Below are 20404 nucleotides of genomic sequence, written 5' to 3'. Positions count from 1 at the left end.
AAAATGTGCCAAAAAGATTAAACCACTGTAACGCAACGTTTCTCTCGTTTTCTAATCACCACAGTAATATACTCTGCATAATGTTCTACTGCTTGAGACTGCATGTAGAGAAAGTTTGACTGAAGCAGTATTCTTGCAGAGTGCAACTCATAACAAGTTGTGCTCTTATGGTTGCAGGTTTTGAAAGCCACATTTCTGAGACCATGTGTTCATTCCCTATTTAAAAAAAGTCTGTGGAGAAAGGAGCAACAAAACCTTTAACATATTAAACATTTAAAACACATAGGATCTTCTGAAGGAAGCATGGAGTGAAGGTCACTGTCAGTGAGGACCATATGAAATGTATTTAAAATATATCTACAGGAGCAAACAAGTGAATGTGATTTGTTTTGAGATATCATTGGCCAAACTTCTAATTTTATTACAAAGTAACATATCAAATGACATGATAATACACCATAATGGAAGACTTTTATGTCAATGTCCTGTTTTTCAAGCCGGAAACAAATTGCACCTCCCACAAGGGTGGCAGAGAACCTTTGTATTGGGGTGCCAGAGCAAGTCTGAGCAGAGTCAGTGACATCATCATACCTGTGCATACAGTCATGGCTGAACGTCAAAGTTCCTAATAACTATTCTAACAAACATAGCCGCACCCTGAACAGGTCCTGAACAGGTCCAGACCAATATAGTCAATTTAAATGTATTTTTACAGAGCTTCTATGTGGTCTTGCCCTGTTTGTTTAAAAATGTATTAATTAATAAAATAAATAATAAACTATTATAACAACACATCCTAGTATTTTTGTTTCTGCTTTTCATTCTGCGAGGTTTCATCAGTTTTGAAATCATTATTGTATTTTGAAAATCCATGATATTCAAGTGATATTTTAACAGTGAATCAGGGATGTGCTAAAATGCACCAGTAAATATTTTGAATGAGGATCAAGTATGAATTAATTAATTAACAACAACAATTAATTACACAATGTCAGAAATATCACTTTAAACCCTTGTTTGGGAAATAACACTAAATGTTTCTGTCTCGTTTTATTTTGGCTGGTACCAACCAATCGACCCATTTATAAACTAATCAAAGCATAGTTAAAGCAGCACTGCATAATAACTCTGATGATGGGCACACCACCTGCATAATCTATCAACTTTTATCTCCATGGAGTCATGCAGCTAACCAGTCCAAAGAGGCATCAGCCCCTCCAACCACCACCAACACTCACTCACCACATTCATACCAATCAATGGATGTAGTGTCCTCCTGAAGGACACAATAACAGCTTTTGCCACTTTTTGCTGTCTAATTGTACCATTCATTCATTATTTATTGGGTTGTTCCATGGCTCTTTTTTTTTTTTTTTTTTACACTGTTTTGGCTAATATAACTCTACATCGTAGATTTGGATGGTAATGGTCATCCTGAACTTTATAGGTTGATAATCACTTGTTAAGGGTGACAATTAATCTAATTCAGAAAATGTATTAAGCTACATCAGTATGGAAGACACACCTTCTAGACATTTTATGAAACAGTACATTTGTTTGTTTCAATGTTATTTTAATGCACAAAGCCTTGTGGAGAGAGGTGTGACGGGGGAGTTTCCTCTAGAGCTGGTTGAGCCACTACTAAGAATGTGAAACTAATAAACAGATCTCCTAGAGGTGTGGTCTCATGTAGCTAACATTCCAGCAGTGAGAATAATTAACTGAACTGTTTCTGCCTAGGTTTTGTAAAGGTTTTATCGGAAAATTTCAATAAACCCAGATCCACTGTTTGAATATAAGTGCAAAAAAAATTTATTACAATGCATTGAGTCTTTTTTTTTTTTGATAATGAGATGAATAACACTGGAAGTGGAAAGGTGGAAGTGTCAATGCACATTTATGAACGAATGTCAACACAAATTGTTTCTATAATCACCGAAAACTCTCAAAGCTCAACTTTTTTCTCATTCAACACTGCAATGCTCTTCTCATTGAAGTCTATTATCATGGGTTTCAGGCATAAGGATTCTTTCCTGATTTGAAAGGTTTACATAGCAGCAGTCCTCCATTATTTTAGCAAAAAATGTGTTTTAAATGGGGAAAGGTCCTCACAAAATAATTTGCCTGAAACCCATGAGAGTACTTTCATATTCATCACCATAACTACCCTAATTTTAAAAGAAATTAAGTCCATCTACCATTCTATAAATTGGTATCATACGTTCAAAAGGAGGGCAGAGACCAATGAAATACTGTTTTGAAAGTAATACTCCCAGAAAATCCTAATTAGTTGAAACTTATAATTTTGTGTGAAGTATTGGGTCTACAAATATGATTAAAATATGTTTTTGTTTTGTTTTCATCCCATTTGCTTTGGCACAGACTTATAGTATTCCTAAACTAAATTTTATTTAAGCAAAATGCAGTTTTCCATCAAAACTGATCGATCATGCTCCAAAAGCAAGTTATATCTTCAAAACTCTCAGACTCTGGTCCTGTGTTTTTCTGTGCTCTTTCATTCATTTGACACTGCAAATCAAAAGCTGTAGTCGTTCTCTCACTGACTGAAGAGAACCACTGGTTTAGTGCAGTGTGCCACTGGGGTTTGGGCTAGAAAAGGTTAACTTTTTTGTCTACAGCCTGTCTGTATTGTATTATGTCAAACATAAATGTACACATTACCTACCTATTGATCAAAAATATTTATGAAATATGTTGGAATAGCAAATATATCAACACTACTTTAATACTGCAATAAGCTACTGCAACACGAGACCGACAGTCGACAAGTACCGGGAAAGATGAAAAGAACTTTGAAGAGAGAATTCAAGAGGACGGGAAACCATTAATAGGTAAACGGGTGGGGTCCGCGCAGTCTGCCGGGGGAATTAAACTCAGCGGGCAAGTGACGGATGAGACCGGCTCTAGGTTGGCTTGGAAAGGCTCGAGGTGTAGGTGGCACGACGCTCCTGCTGTGTGCTTTACAGCTCCTCCCGCCCGGACCTCTTGCTCCCGGCACGACTATCGACCACGGTGGACTGTCCCCAGTGCGTCCCAACTGCGTAGCGCTACGTTCGGTTACCAGATTTTCAGAAGTAGCGCGTTACACTATGTACACTCCGTTAAAAAGTAACGTGTTACAAAGTCACACCGAACAATGTGGAAAAGACATTTACACCTCTCACACTGTGCATATGTAGAGTCTATATCCAGACAGTTGGTTTGATCATTTGATCCACACATGTATCTGGACATAAAATCAGTGAATTTAGCTTGTTTTTTTCAACTACAGGGTTGTTTTCACATGGTAAAAGACTATAGCCCAAACTCTGTCACTTTCAATATAGAAACTCAAACAGGGAGAAGAGTCTCTGCTGAGAACAGACTAGACACTACACAGGCATATACACGTTGTGAGAAGTGTACATGTCTTCTTTGATTTTTAAGAGCTCATGGCATATTTCAGTACAAAAGCAGTCTTGATGTATTTACATCTTTCAGTTTTCTTCAACATAAATATTTGTGATCAAATACTGCAAAGTCTACTTTGCAATTGGTATTGTGTACATTTATATTTGACATAATACAGTACAGACAGGCTTTAGAAAAAAAAAAAAGAAAAAAGAAAAGCTTTTCCAGTCCAAAATTCATATGTGTGAAGTATGAATCCCAATGTCAAACTGCACTAAACCAGTGACTGTATGTGGCTAGTGACAGAAGAACAGAGACTTTGGTGTGAATGAAAGAGCACAGAAAAACACATAAGCAAATTGTGACAGTTTTGATGGTAAAATTTGCTTTTGGGAGATAATTGAAAAGTTTGCATGAAAAAACTGCATTTTGCTTAAATTAAATTTTGCTCAGGAAAACTAAATTCTGTTAAGGATTTTGGGTGAGCTGTTTTGCAAATGTCAATTTTCAATAGATAAAAATGCCAAAGCAATAGGAAAAAAAAGAGAAAGTAAGCCCGTCTAACTTAATAACTCCTACACTTACGTCTAAACTGTTGGCCAGTTCTTCTAGTACATGAATAGGCCCAGTAATTACTAAAATATTATGACCATAAAGTATGTATTTTTACAATTACAAGGCAAACTCACCCACATAATTCTCAACTACTGATGTATGTAACAGGGCTGTGAGAAATCAAATGATCAAACTAAACCAAGTTTCAAAAAATGTGCTAAAATGATTGAAAAACAAAAAAATCTTTTGCAACAGGTAACTGTCATAATTAAAAAGAACATATATTTGGAGTGTATGTGGTTCTCCACCCAAACATCAAGATAAAGACGCTACTATCAGTTCTAAGAGCAGAGTACAGGCTGATCCACCCTGCATTTAAAGCCCACAGATCTACATTGATTTAAGACTCTCATTCTCATAGCTCTTTACTTTTGAGCAATGTCAACCAACAACCAATACAATACAATCTCTGCTATGTAAACGATCAGTTCTGGAAACATGCCAACTGATCTACACATATGGTAAGGTGCTTTGTTAGATGGAGCTATAAAAATGTACAAGAGGATGACACTGCATTTCGATGCAGGTAACATTTAAAACCTGATCAGACCGCACATCGCTTATCATGTGGAATTACACCCTTTTTACATCTCGAGACTGTAGAGCATGTTTCTTACCATTTTAAAATGAGATTATTGCCTTGTCATTTACAGGAAAGTTGCCAAAAAACTGCTTAACTAAACACACAATTAACAATTTCTGCAAAACATCTATGAAACAATGCTCAATGCAAATATTTCTGAGATTTAAATCATATGTATTTGTCATAGAATATACCGTTTTATACACTGCCAGACAACCGCAGCAGGTAGTAAAGTCAGGGCACATGTAAATGACTAACAAGTCATTTGTCTAAAGTCCAGTCTTACCTTGAGGACGTGTCCCGCATAGATATGTGCTGCTGCTGCTTTGAGCTGGTGTCAGACTCTGCTGTGTCTCAACCTGGGAAGGTGGGGCTTATTCCAAGGAGGAGTTACCCCTGAAATACAGAATATTTAAACTCGACATTCCACATGATGGGGGTATTGAGGCAATGAAACATTATGTCTCCAAAATGCAAAATGAAAATTGAAGTTCCCTCTTTGAACTCCATCCTGGATATGGAAATGCAACAGCACCTAGTGTTTTTCGATTAAGGCTTAATAAGTTAATAACTTACTGACAGCACCGGAGCACCGGGACTTTTCCCGGTGGGCCGAAGCACTGTCAGATGTGGGCGCAACACCACGCACAGTCCTCTTTTTGAGTACACCGCGGCTGTGTGTGGTGTGGTTCATGTGCTCCTTTACCAGCAGGACCAGCCTAAAGCCGATGGGGTTATAGACTAATACGGGAGCGGCAGCCCACTCACAGCTACTGCTGGTACTGAGGCTGTTCACTGAAATCACCTTGAAATTAAAGCATTTAAGTCCGTAAATACAATCTACACGAGTAAATCTTCACTCCAGTTTTTATTTCACAGCTGACCTCGGTGAGGTGCTGCTGCGGGTGCGGGCGGAAAGAATCCGCACGAGTCTCCGACGTCAAGCTGCCAAAACCAGATGATCAAAACAGGAAATCAGACGCAAGACTGACAGATCCGGGGTATTTTCAGAACAAAATATTCCTGCACTCTTGTTCTGAAGGCCCTCGAACACAAAATAAATGTCCATAAAAATGATCTAGAAGTTATTACTAGCAGAATGTTTATTACTCGCTGAATAAAAAATATTGAAAAAATATATTAGTAGTACAAAAATGCATTCAATATTTTTCTTGGGCCTTCACTGAATACCTTGAAGGCCCTGGGGGTTCTCCTCTGGTAACTGAAATGGTAGTAGCTCTGGCCGAGGGCTCATCCTCTTATCCAGATCCCAGTGTCTGTGCATACTCATGTGTGAATGTGGATGTGAATTGTGTCAATGGGTGAGTGGTGACTTGAAGGTAAAAAAGAGCTATGTAAATGTGACAATTTCATTGTGTTTGTGAGCAGGTGATCTCAAGTCAGTTCCTGACAAACGTGTTTGCATGTATGTGGAGGTGAATATGTTTGGACTGCTCACAGACACAGAGGAAGTACAGAAGAAAGAAGCCATTTAAGAATTTGGAGTACTCATTTCAATCAAATAAAGTATATTTAAAATATATAGATTTTATAGATTATTTATTTTGCATAAAATGTTCTTTAGAGTTTTAACCATGTTATCTTTAGAAGCTGCTGCTTAGTGTGATGTGCAGTTAAGAGATTTTAATTTCCATAGTATAGTATGGACATTAAACATAATGATCCACAGGCGTTATAGTTTCTGTTATAACTTCTTTAAGTCAGTATTTGCAGAGTGTAACAGTCAGTATTACACGTGTATTAATGCTATAGTACTTGATAGCTCCACGTGGTGGCGGCCCTGTTATGAAGGCAGTGCTGTAATATAGCGTTTATTAAGTTACGGTGCAGTGCCAAGCCTGACCCCTAGGAGCGTGGCCGTTTTGTGAGAATATACAAAATTTGTTTCTCTTATACCTCTGTTTGTAGTTATAGTGTGCGTCCATGAGACAGGTGGGTGTTTTGCTGTGTTATACTAAGGTGTTTGGTGTGAAAATCTGAATGTTTAAGTTGTTCCTAAGTCCTAATGTGTTTATTACGCATGGTAGCTTCATTGCTAAATTTCAGCTGGATGCTCAGCTACTCCTCGTTTAATGTGGGCTTTATTTTATTATTTAATTCATGTTATTTGGGTGTTTTGTTTATATGCTTCAGGCAGCCTTATGCATATGTTTGAAGATTATGTTTGCTACTGTTCTTAGTTAAGATACTCAGGACGGATCTCATCCACCCCTGGAGCCTTGCCACCAAGGAACTTGCCAACCACCTCAGTGATTTCAGCCAGAAAATGTATAAAATACAACATGTATAATTGCAAAGAAAAAACCAAAAGGAAATTGGTTTGCTTCTTGTGCTTGTATTTGGTTTACAGATCACCAAGAAGCTGACTGATGGAATAGTGGGCAGTGCTGCGTGGATGACCAACATCGGCAATGAGTTTGACCAGGTTCTGAACTCTGTTCTGACGACGGGTGAAGGTGCAGGGTTGGAAGAGTTGTGCCAAGGCGTCGTCACCTGTTAGAAAAATGCGGGCCAAGCATTCATCTGTTGATCGGGACTGCTGCCCCCAGACAGGTGGGTCTCTCTCTCTCACACACACATGCACACACTCGCATGCACGCACACACAGAAACACACATGCACACGCACAGACACACACGCACACACACACACTCGCACACAGAAACACACACAGACACACACACACACACACAGAAACACACACACAGACACACACACACACGCACACACACTCGCACACAGAAACACACACACACAGACACACACGACACACACATACCATGTATAGAGGAGTAACACACACACAGTCACACATGTTTGTACCATCAGCTTTGAAACCAGGTCCAAGGTCTAGAAACACAAACACTAAATTACCAAAGAAACCAGGTTCACACTAAACAGAAAAACCAGGAAATTCTAAACAGGTTCTAAACACATAACAGGAAACCAGGTCTAAACAGGAAAACATGGCTAAACAGGTCTAAATGGACACAGAAACCACTACACACAAACACACACAGGTACACACACACACACACACACACACACACACACACACACACAGTACCATCAACTTTGACCACAAGAGGGACACACGCACGCACATGGAAACGGACACAGACAGATGTGCACGCACACACACATGGACAGACACACACGTACCATCAGCTTTGACCACCAGAGGGACACAGACACACACACACACATGCACGCACACACACACAGAAACACACACACACAGAAACACACACAGACAGACACACGCACACACTGTTAGAACAATTTGTATTAAATGTGTTTTTTTATGTGTTTTACAGTGGTTGTTTTTCACAGGTGTGTCTTTAGTGACCAAGCTCTTCCACCCATGGAAGTCTGCAGTGCGCTCAGACAGTTTTCATTTTGTGAGGCACTTCAACTGTGGCCTCACTACAGAACACCACCCTCTATATGGCACCTTTTGCACCAAGCTGTCATCCTGCGTTTTTGAATGGGACCAGAAGGATGTGCAACACCTGAAGGAGGCCAAGAGAGAGGAGTGGAAGAGCAGCCACAGTGGATATGTTCCCACTGAGGAACAGCTTATGGCCACTATCAGCCCAGGAGAACTAAAGAGACTCTGCAGGGAGTGGAGATGTGGCGTATGAATTTAGGGCAGCTGGAATCAGTGTGGGACCTCACAGACACCACAGGGCTGTGTTTGGTGAGCCATGACAGCATGAGCCGCATCTGGGAGACACAGCACAAACACCTGGAGTGCCTCCAAGACCCCCCAGGTGTTGCACTGTATACAAAGGTGGGGACACTCCAAAAGGGCGGGAAAGAGCTGGACATCCTTAGGTGTGGTAGGGGGTCCTCCTCCCTGCAGAGTTTTCACTGGCACCAGTGCGCTTTCGTTGCAAGTACATTTGCCTCAAGACATACTGTATTTTTATTTTTTTATGTTCTTTTCTGTTATGACAGAGAATGTACTGTAATTATTCAACATAACACAATCACTAACACTGTTATGTATTCATATGGATTCACTTTACAATGATGGTGTTGACTGAACAAAGTATTTTGTTTCTTAGGCTGCTGGTGCAATGCTACACATGTGCAAATGTACATGCTGGAGGGGCTATCAAGGTGGAACATGGGCGGGGCCAAGGAGGCAGTAGTTGTGGACGGGGCCTCGACCCTTACAAGCTTCGATGTCCGCCCGATGTCCCACCTCAACAGCTTAAGCCAGCGTGTCCGTGGTTGTAATCTAGTGGCAGAATTCCCCCCACCTGGGAAACCTACTGGTAAGATGTTGGATTTCTTGGGTGCAAAGACTGTGCTATGGAGATGGATGTGTGTATGTATGTCCTTCTCTCATCTTGTGTTTATACTGGTTACAGGTGAGCGCATAGCGGTGGAATATTTATTGGGCCAGACCAACAGAGGGGACCTGCTTGCGCCATGGCATGTCCCTGAAATCCCATCACAGGTGCTTGAGGAGGAGTGGGACGCAGATGATGCAAAACAAACAAAACAGACAGACTCACCAATTCCCTTGTGCTATCATTTAGTACGGTCTTTTCAGCATCGGATAGTAGCGGTAAGGGCTCCTGTGCAGCCGTCCTGTCTCGCCTCACTCCCGGGTGTGTATGGAGGGAGGGGAGCAGGTGATTTATCGAAAGCACGAGCGTGCGCGTGTTGCGTTTAGTGACCCATCGCCGTTGGAATATTCGCTATTGACTAGATTTGTATATATTAACCTCGGTTACAATAGAATCAAAACCTGTTGTAGAATCAATAGTAGTAGTAATAGTAGTACTACTTCAGTGCCAAAGTATTGAAACATTAGTATTAGTATTAGTATTAGTAGTATTAGTATTAGTAGCAGTAGCAGTAGCAGTAGTGATAATAGAAGTAGTATCAGAACCAGTTGTAGTATCAACAGTAGTAATAATAATAGTAGTAGTAGCAGTAGCAGTAGCAGTAGTAGCAGTAGTGATAATAGAAGTAGTATCAGAACCAGTATCAAGTAGTATCAACAGTAGTAATAATAGTAGTCATAGTAGCAGTATTAGTAGTAATAGTGGTAGTAGTAGTAGTAGTAGCAGCAGCAGTAGTAATAGTGGTAGCAGCAGCAGTAGTAGTAGTAGTAGTAGTAGTTGTAGTTGTAGTTGTAGTTGTAGTAGTAATAGCAGTAGCAGCAGTAGTGATAACAGAAGCAACAAAGATAGTAGTATCAGAAATCACAGTTGTTAGTGGTCACATTGTATACAGCATTTTTCCACCTTCAAGGCACTCAAAGCTCTTTACATCAAGGAACCATTCTCCCATTCACACACACTCATACACCAGTGTGTTAAGGAATCACTGGTCGGACCCAAATATGCAGAGGGAAACAAAAGTATTTTATTACAAAAATAGTCTTGGCAGGGGGATAGATTCCAGGGAAGGCAGGACGGGTCCGGGTTGGCTACAGATGGGAGGTCTGTGGAGATGGAGGCTGACTGGAGGCTTACAGAAACTGGTGGTAACGGGATGAGACTGGCTCCAAAAAGGACTTCTGATTAGACCCCGAGCTGCTCCGGTGTTCTGCCATGTGCTGTAGGAGCAGCGCTGATGTGTTCGTGTTGGGACCGTAGCCTCTTATTGTAGTTTTGTTGACATTGTTGGGGCGGGTTGTGAGCAGTGTTTTGTGTTGTTGGGGCTCAGATTGTGCTGCTGCGTAAACTTTGCGCATGGCTGTGCGTTGTGCTCTGATAGTTCAGCCAAAAGTGACCCAAATGACTGTCTGGATACAGGGTTCTTCTCGTCAGCTTCATCACATCACTTCTGATCAGCTCCATCTCTCGTTCTTCATCTTCTGAAGACAGGGTTCTTCTCGTCAGCTTCATCAGATCTCAGGACCACAGGGCTCAGCTGGCCCCTCCAAACCAGTCACCATGGGAACAGACACAGAAACAGAACAGTGTTAAGGCATGTGCACGTTCAAAATAAGATACTATGGAATTTTTATTACTTACCTCATGTTTGTTTATCATTATTAGAGTCAAATGAATTTAAGTTAAGATGACTTAGATTCATCTCATCAGCTTCATCACATCACTTCTGATCAGCTCCATCTCTCGTTCTTCATCTTCTGGAGACAGAGTTCTTCTCGTCAGCTTCATCAGATCTCAGGACCACAGGGCTCAGCTGGCCCCTCCAAACCAGTCACCATGGGAACAGACACAGAAAACAGAAACAGTGTTAAGGCGTGTGCACGTTCAAAATAAGATACTATGGAATTTTTTTATTTCTTACCTGAGACCAACCAAAGTCAGTATTTCTGAACAGTATTCACATACACAGTTTACAAAGGCTTAAAATGAATTAAGAACATATTTCATTTTTTTTGTATTTTCCATTATTTCATGTTTTTGTTTTTGTTTTTACCCTTGCATAAGACTATTTAAAAAAAAAAAAAAAAAAGAGTATTACCTATTAGTTATTAGCACAAGATTTGCAGCCATACTGCCTTCAAGCTCCATGTACAGTCTGATATTGTGTCTGGGTTACTACCTGCTAAGCTTTGTGGTAGTGCACCAGGCTTTTCACTATTGCATTGGCAATATAATGAAATATGATGGCTATTACTTCTACGACTTCTTTTTTTTTTTTTTTTTGTATCACAGAGTTAGTCCTTAGTAGTTGTACTACCAAGTACTATGGGACACACTCTAAAAGCACAAGTTTAAAGTAAATGCAAGGACTACTATACAGGAATGTCCGTCAAACTGTAATACTCTGATTAAATGTAGTGTGTCAATTAGAACCCACTTTTTCAGTACAATCTAACCTGGGGCCCAATCACATATTTCATGTATTGTAATTAACATAGTTAAAAATCACTCAATTAAAATATAGACAAATCTTTACATGTTATTATCAAACTTTCTTAAGTTTTTATGAAATCCTATATAATAATCCTTGCTTTTTTCTTACTTAAAACTATAACACTCACAGCTTCACTTCTAACCATCCTATGCCCAAAAAAAATGTTTAAGGTGTACTATGCAGGAATTTCTGTCAAAACTGTAATTCTCAAATGAAATGTATCATGAATTAGAGTTTTGTCAGTGAAAATTATTATTATTATTATTATTATTATTTATTTGTTTGTTGAAATCCTACATAGTATTCCTTTATTTATTTATTTTTTTTGTATTTTTTGTTTCAGACAAACACAAAGCTACTACTACTACAATACTATAAAACACACTCTCACCTCTGACCCTCCTATGCCCAGAAAGTCTAAGGTGTACTATGCAGGAATATCTGTAAAACTGCAGTACTCAGATTCAAATTCAGAATAGAAATTACAGTTAACTCAACAAGAAAACGTTATGTTTTACCATCATCTTTGTTGTTTTATGAAATCCTACATAGTATTCCTTAACTTCAATCTATTCTTTCTATTCTTTTTTAAATCAATCAATAAAGAAATCAATAAAGAAATCAGTGGGGTGATGGGCGGGGTTGAAGGTGGTAAAGTCGCCGCATTAAGCCAAGCTCCGAGTCTCAGAGGCTGAGTTCAGTCCGAGTCCGAGTCTTGGTGCAGGTGGAGCTGCTGGTGGAAATGGCCTCCAGACGTCCCAGAGGAGGTGGAGGGAGCTGGGTCCGATGTAGAGGGGTGTGGGTTGGAGGAGGAGAGGCACGGCCGCTTGGAGCTGGGGTCTCCCATGTCTTCATCTTCATCCCTGACGCGCTTGCCTCCGCTGAGGGGAATGAAGTCCAGAGCAGGACCCATAGGGAGAGGGCGGGGAGCAGAGAGCGACCGGCGGAGAGGAGTTCTCTGATGGCCAGGGAAGGTCTCACTGCTCGCTGCTGAGGAGAGGGGGTTGGAGCGCGACCCCCGGGCTCCGCAGCTTGAACAGTAGAGCCTACCCACCTGCCATCATGCAACACCTGTACTTCAACCCTGTTGTGCTGACAACCATCCAGCGGCGCAGGACCCATAGGGAGAGGGCGGGGAGCAGATGAGCGAGTGGCGGGGAGGCGGGGTCTGATGGCCAGGGGAAGTCTCTGTTCTTGCTGCTGAGGGGCCATCTCTTCTACCCTCTCTTCTTCCTCTTCCTCCTCTTCATCTTCGGTCTCTTCTACCCTCTCTTCTTCCTCTTCTTCATCTTCGGTCTCTTCTACCCTCTCTTCTTCCTCTTCCTCATCTTCTTCCTCTTTGTCCTCTTCCTCCTCAGAGAGAGTCCCGTAGCCAGAGTCAGATGATGTAAAACTCGACTCCCCACTCTCTTCATCAGATGACCCAAACTCGCCGTTGTCACTCTCTTCATCAGGTGGCCAGACCTGAGGTATAGGACGACCTACCCCATACTCACCTTGGTCGTCCTCGTCCGAAGAGTAGTCTGGAAGCTCCACCACCTGAAGATCCAGAAGGACTGGAGGAGCCGCAGCCTCTGCAACAGGTTTGACAATGTTAAACACCCTTTAAATTGTAATATGAGCAAGTCAGACTAGTACCAAAGGCTGTAATGACTACTACTACTATTACTACTACTACTACTACTCCCAGTTATTTAAGTGTCATATTGAGGAGGCCTACAGTGTTTATCTGGAGGAGCCAGAGTTTGCAAGGCTGATTTGTTATTTTGACGTTTGTGTCTTAATTAACTGTAGGTCTATGACTTTGCTTCTGTTCAGTTCAGTTGGCCTTTTTTACTGGTACAATCTCTTATTTTACTGGTGCTTAAGTAATAACTTGTGGTGTGTTCCAAATTCAGACCAGCTGAATACATTTGTTTGGGTATGGCGTTGTCATTACAGTGCTGCAATGCATGGTAAGGAAATAAAAACATGCAATCAAAATCGAAATGAATGATACTATAAAGATATACAACAGACAAAAACTAACACAACACTGTCAGCAGAGTAAAGCTATAAGGCTACAAAACTGCACAATAAGTGGCTCTGACTGTAGTTATGAACAGTGCAGCAGATGGACTAGAATAAACAGCAGGTAAAGTGACTTGACTATGCCATATTCTTTGTACAATAAGTAGCTATAACTGTGTATTATCTACAGTGCTGTATATGGACAAATTAAATCAAGAGACTTGTGAATTGTACCAGCAAAGTTTCACATTAAGTTAGAGTATTGCGCGTGTTTAGGCCTACAGGTGGATGACACATAAAGACCTACAGGGCGAAGAACCTTTTTATTGTGAATTTTTACTTATACTTGAGTAGACAACTGTGCATTTTAGAATTCATATTTATAAATGTAGTTATGGATTATTAGTAGGACAGTTTAATTAAGCATGTTTTTATAGTTTATAGGCTATATGGTGAGTCTTATAGGTTTTCTTGCACTGATTTCTGTCTGTCCTTTCCTCCTTTGCTCTGCTTCACTGTGCACCTGACAGTCTGGTAAACCCATCTAAACCAAACCTCAAAACGAAAGGCTCAAATTAAAGCCAAACACCGGCATTCTATGGAGATCAAATGTGCATTTTTTAAACATTTAGAATGGCTGGGTTACTATGGAGATCAAATGTGCATTTTTTAAGCATTCCAATTTAGAATGGCGGGCTGGGCGCCATGTTGTTGTTTTTTTAAATGCCACAAAACCCTGATGAATATTGACACTCAGAAAATAAAACACAAATAATTTCCTATAAATGTGACAATAACTTTTCACTATGCACTCGTGCTGATATTTTTAGAGCAGTTTCACCAACTATTAATCATGATCCAAAATGAAATCGTCGAGTGAAAGTCACAAACTATCAAATGTTTATTTTTTTTAAATTTTCATAAATCTGGTTATAGGAACCAAACCTTACACCCACAGAAACAGTCACAGGTGGACAAAACTGTTCTTGTCGTTAAATATTTGGACTATGCTGTTAATATTTGTTATAATTTATCATGGTTGAATGTTATTGGATTAATTTTACCTTCGGGGACGTGATCCTGGCGGTCAGGGTCCGGAGCGGGGCGCACCAGGTCCATGGCGAAGGCCAGTCACGGTTTGGTGTGTTTTCAATTCTCCAGAAAGTGTTGACAGGCAGATATACCAAGTTGTGATGATGTTTTACAACCGGTGAAGGGCTAAGAAGCGATGAATCTCAAAGTTTCGTACAAGTGTCCGCAGTGCGTCCAAGAAGCGTTCTCATGTGAGAAAGGGGAGTGCAACTGAGCGCGCAGCCGCTTATATAGTGCGCACGACGTTCTATCGCTATGGCACCGACGCACCGACCGACGCCAGACCAGGCCATTGTGCAGCTCCTGGGTTTAAAGCTCATTTGAAATTACAAAATAACCATATTATATCATTGTACCTCATGCGGACTAAAGCTGCATTGCTTTTATTATTATTTTATTTTAGAGGTGTTTTTTTTATTTTTATTATTACATGACGTGACCGCGAGGCTGCGTGACCGTGACCACGTGACCACTCTGAAGAAGCCCGCTACTGAGCAGTCGAAACTGTCAGGTATGAAAACAAACTCTTAAAATGAAATAAAATAACCTAATAACAGAAGAACTAAACCAGGTCTAAACCAGAACTAAGCCAGGTCTAAACCAGAACTAAGCCAGGTCTAAACTAGGTCTAAACCACCAGGTCTATACCAGAACTAAGCCAGGTCTAAACTAGGTCTAAACCACCAGGTCTATACCAGAACTAAGCCAGGTCTAAACCAGGACTAAAGCAAGTCTAAACCAGAACTAAGCCAGGTCTAAACCAGGTCTATACCAGGACTAAACCAGGTCTAAACCAGAACTAAACCAGGTCTAAACTAAGACTAAACGGGTTTAGTGGTTTACTCCTTTTTATAACGAAATACAATGAATTTTTCGCCGGGCCGATCGATCTGGACCCGGTTTGGGGACTTTTCGTCCATGTTCAGGGGGTCAAAAATGCGATCGTTTGGTCGGAAAAGGGAATTAAAAAAAAAAGAAACCGACGAAGAACAATACCCCTCGCCAGTTACTACGTTACTGGCTCGGGCCAATGAATGTAAAATCAGCATTGCTCACATAATTAGAAACAAGAGTGACCATTAATTTGCTTGGTTTTTCTTTTTCTCACTCATCACTTTCCAGACCAGCCCAAGTGACACGAGAGGGGTTGTGGGATGGGAGGCAGACCATCACTGCTTTGTCAGCCAAAGAGGAGACTGACATAGTGCGCCTGCATGCAGCTCTCCATGCCATGATTAAGGCACCTTCAAGGTACAAATTAGTAATTATTTTGTACACCATAATTACACATACATTCCATGGAACTAATGAAGCATATGGATGTCTCTTTCACCGTTTAGATACACCCAGAATTCTGGGAAAAAGTCACATGTGTCAGCAGGACCGTAGAGAGCACCCAGGAAGCAGAGTGGCTCTGCTCCTGGACAGCAGGCGGCAGAAAGGTGCTTGACCACAATCTGCTATCATGGTTCAATACAGTTCATATTATTTTATTGCAATCCCTGTTGACATCGTCACGTGGTTCATCACGGCTTTACATCCTTGTTCACAGTCCAGATCATATGCTCTTTCTCTCCCACAGACTATACATGACTCATGGCCAAGCAGCCCAGGACCCTGAAGTCAACAGGGTCAGTGAGTGTGTTTGCCTCAGGCTTGCCAAAGAGTTTGAGTAAGCACGCAACGGGCCAAAGGACACAAAGGGGAAAACCTTGCCCGTCCCTCAGTCCATCGTCAGTGTCTACAGCAACCTCAGACAGCTGCTGGAGGACAGTAGGGTTGTCTTGGACCAGACAAAACTGGTTCTGGTGCCCCTGAACAACACCATGGTCTCTTCGTGGTATGTCTTATTTCATTTACCTTTCCCATACAGTCAAGACAGTATATAAATGTAACTGTGCTGAACATGGCTGTGCAAAAGTCCAGCTTGGTTGTGGGAGTAACCAGTCTGTGTTCGTTGGGAACAAATAGCCACGATATGGTGCTGTCTTTTGTGGTTTCAATCTGCATCAAACAAAATACATACTGGTCAGGATATCTCAGCTCAACACGGTGAGCAGCTCTACAAGGAGAGCAAGTCACTTTAACATCTAAAAGTTATCTTCTGTCATGATGTGCAAAAGTCCATTACTGTAATAACTCAAACACTGTACAAAATATTAGATCATAAATGTTCCAAATGACATAAATATGATGTACAATTAGGCTGTGATCATAGAATGAATAATTAAACAGAAATACACAATTTTTACTGACAGAGCTCAAATCAGTGACCCACCTCATGCACATCTCTCATGAACTGGCAACATGCTCTTGGCGCCAGGGGCACTTATCACTACTGGTCATCACAAGAGGGCGCTATTCACCCAAAATGCATTAGCTCAATAAGAGTAATGACAAGTGGAATCAAATACCATGTAATCACTGTTACATAAAGATTTAACCTAAAAAACCCTCCACCTGCATGCTTATTAGAAAATGTGTAATAACCTTAGGGGGGATAGACTCGCATGTATAAACTATTGAATGTTTGTCTGTAGGCTGCTTAGGAGGGATAAGAGGAAGGACAGGGACATGCTGCTCCAAGGCACTGTACTTCCTGAACAGCCTCTCCCTGCAGTAAACACACATCCGGCTGCCCCTGTGCAACGTGCACATGATGTTATGACCTTTGAGGAGTCAGAAAACTGTGAGGGAGAAGCTTTCCCCCGCCAGCGCACTCTGGCAGCTAACAAGCAACCTGGGATCAGTCCACCAGTTCCACCTCCCGTTTTCCCTCCACAGTCTTGGCCAGTTCCTCAGTTTCAGCATCCTTCTCCATTTCCGCCCGCTCCCTCATATTTGCACTCTGCATTTATTTATGCTCCATGGCAGCAAGCTCTTCCATGTCCTGATGCTCCTCCACTGCAGCAACCTCCTCCAGCGTGCCTTCCATCTCAGCCAAGTCAACGTGCCTGGAGGCTGAATAAAGCTGCCCAGGAGGATGAGGAGCTAGTGTCAAGGGGGGAACCGCCAAAGAAGAGGCTATCAAAAAAGCAGTACCACTACACCTGCATGCAGTGTGGCCAGGACAAAAGCAAAAGAACTGGACACACCCAGGTGAAGGGGCGGTGGTACTGTCCAGTCTCAGTTTACAGTAGGGGTGATATCAAAGTCTCACGATACGATATCATCACGGTATGAACCTCACGGTACCTTATTTATTGTGATATCATGGGAAAGCTCACGATATGGTGGGGAGGCTCACGATTAGGAGCGTAACAATATTCAAATCTCTTGGTGCGATGTTTTCACTATATACATCTCACGGTAGGATATTTATTGTGATATTTTGTGGAGGTTAAACAGCTAAAACAGTTACTGTGCTACTTTTTCCTCTTTAAAATGCCTTGACAAGATTTAATCCAAAGAACTAAGACTTAAAACAACTGTTATTTCTTTATGTAGTCTACACTGAATTGTTCCATCCCTAGTTTACAGTAGTTTTATTGTTTCAGCTTCATCTTGATGATGATTATTGTTATTATTGTTGTTGTTATAATATTATTGTTATATATTGTGATATTGTTACATTATATTGTTATTATATTATTGTTCTATATTGTTATATTACATGGTTCTACTTTTATTATTGTTATTTAATCATTTATTTAATTTTGTTTAAAGGATTTGTTTTACAGCTCTTAATCATAGATATCTCTCTGTCTCTTCTCTCTCCCTCGTCTTCTCCTCCTGTCTGTTCATACGTGGTTTGTAATTTTTCTTTGCTTTCTTACTGTGTGGTACAATGTTACATTAAAGTTTTGATAATTTTATTGGAGTCAAGAACAGCTTTCACGCTTTTATTTAATTTCCTGTTTAAAAACAGGACAGTGAGTGTCACACACTGAATAACTTGAAGCCAGAATTACTTGCAGGATCATTTTACTACTATTTTACTTACATTTATTCACAAAAACCCATCACTCTTTGCTGAGTTTAGAATTTGTTTTATTCACTTGTTGCTGCACTGAGCTACTCTCTCAAATAACTGAGTTCATTAAAAAGTGAGGGGACATATGATGGCAGAGTTATCTACATACACTGTTAAATTAGTTTGGTTTTACTAGCACCTAGTAGGCCTTAGGAATGTCAGAAGCTGCCTGTTTGAATCTCACAAAACACATGAAAATTAAAGTGATGATACACCTTGCAATAAGTGCTGAAGTGAGTGTAAACAATGCTGAGAAGATAATGGTAAATGGTCACATTTTTCTATAGCGCTTTTCCACCTTCAAGGCACTCAAAGCACTTTACAACAAGGGACCACACACACATTCACACACATTCACACACACATTCACACACCAGTGTACGCATACACTGTGGGCAAGGTGGGTTAAGTGTCTTGCCCAAGGATACAACAGCAGCATTCATCTGTGGGAGCTGGAATCACACCAGCCAACCTGTGGGTCAGTGGATCTGATCACTCAACCTGTGATGTTTTTTTATGTAGAGAGCTGGAATCGAACCGCCAACCTTCAGATCAGTGGGTGAATGCTTAGTCACTACAGGTGATTTTAATGTACATGTGGATAATGTGTGGGACAAAAATGCCAAAGATCTTAGTGTTGTCCTTGAAACTTTTGGTCTGACTCAGCATGTCAGAGGACACACTCTGGACCTGCTCATTACAAAGGGTGTAAATATTTCAAATGTCAATGTGGTTGATGTTGCTCTGTCTGATCATTTCTGTGTCTTCTTTGACCTGTCTGTTATTCCCAAACCACCGGCTGCTCCTACAGTTGTTCGAAGAAGACACATAAATGATCACACAGGTGCACTGTTCATGGAAATGATACATTTTGAAATTGCCTCATGTTCTAATGTTGATGATGTGTTGAACTCTGTGACTTTGAGTGTTTTGAATGTTCTGGATGCCATCGCCCCGATAAAGGTTAAAGTGGTTAAAGAGGCAAAAAGCTCCGTGGAGGAATGAAGACTGCAGTACTACTACTGTTACAGCTACTACTACTTCTACTACTACTACTACTACTACTTCTATTACTGCTACTACTACTGTTACTGCTACTATTACTACTACTATTGTTACTACTACTACTACTATTACTACTACTGTTACTGCTACAAAGACTACTACTGTTACTGCTACTACTACTTCTACTACTACTACTACTTCTATTACTGCTACTACTACTGTTACTGCTACTACTACTACTACTGCTACTACTATTACTACTGCTACTACTACTACTACTATGACTACTACTACTACTGTTACTGCTACTACTACTACTACTACTACTGCTACATCTACTACTACTACTGCTACTACTACTACTACTACTACTACTACTACTACTGCTACTACTGCTACTACTGTTACTACTGCTACTGCTACTGCTGCTACTGCTACTACTACTACTACTACTACTGCTACTACTACTACTACTACTACTGCTACTACTACTACTACTGCTACTGCTACTACTACTACTACTGCTACTGCTACTACTACTGCTACTACTGCTACTGCTACTACTGCTACTACTGCTACTGCTACTACTACTACTACTGCTACTGCTACTACTACCACTACTGCTACTGCTGCTGCTGCTGCTACTGCTACTACTACTATGACTACTACTACTACTACTGTTACTACTACTACTACTACTACTGCTACCACTGCTACTACTACTGTTACTGCTACTACTGCTACTACTACTACTACTACTACTACTACTACTACTACTACTACTACTACTGCTACTACTACTACTGCTACAGTCAAGTCATAAAAGCCCAGTCCCTCTGCTC

The 20404-nt window shown here is 40.8% G+C and overlaps 1 protein-coding gene across 1 annotated transcript in view; it reads right to left on the bottom strand.

The window, feature by feature from the left end:
* LOC110172425 (cingulin-like protein 1) overlaps positions 1 to 5894 on the bottom strand; it is a 47198-nt gene extending 41304 nt beyond the window's left edge. The window contains exons 1-4 of the mRNA XM_055153213.1: positions 5794 to 5894; positions 5494 to 5554; positions 5190 to 5414; positions 4896 to 4940 (exon numbers count right to left, since the gene is read on the bottom strand). Coding sequence (XP_055009188.1) covers positions 4896 to 4940; positions 5190 to 5414; positions 5494 to 5554; positions 5794 to 5894 — 432 coding nt within the window. The remainder of the gene's footprint in view (positions 1 to 4895; positions 4941 to 5189; positions 5415 to 5493; positions 5555 to 5793) is intronic.
* Positions 5895 to 20404: the final 14510 nt, after the last annotated feature.

Source organism: Boleophthalmus pectinirostris, unplaced genomic scaffold (assembly GCF_026225935.1).
Source record: "Boleophthalmus pectinirostris isolate CB_2022bp ecotype Guang Dong unplaced genomic scaffold, ASM2622593v1 HiC_scaffold_18, whole genome shotgun sequence".
In the NCBI taxonomy this organism is placed as follows: Eukaryota; Metazoa; Chordata; class Actinopteri; order Gobiiformes; family Gobiidae; genus Boleophthalmus; species Boleophthalmus pectinirostris.
Note: the sequence above shows the minus strand (reverse complement) of the source record. Positions and strands in the feature narration are given on the sequence as shown.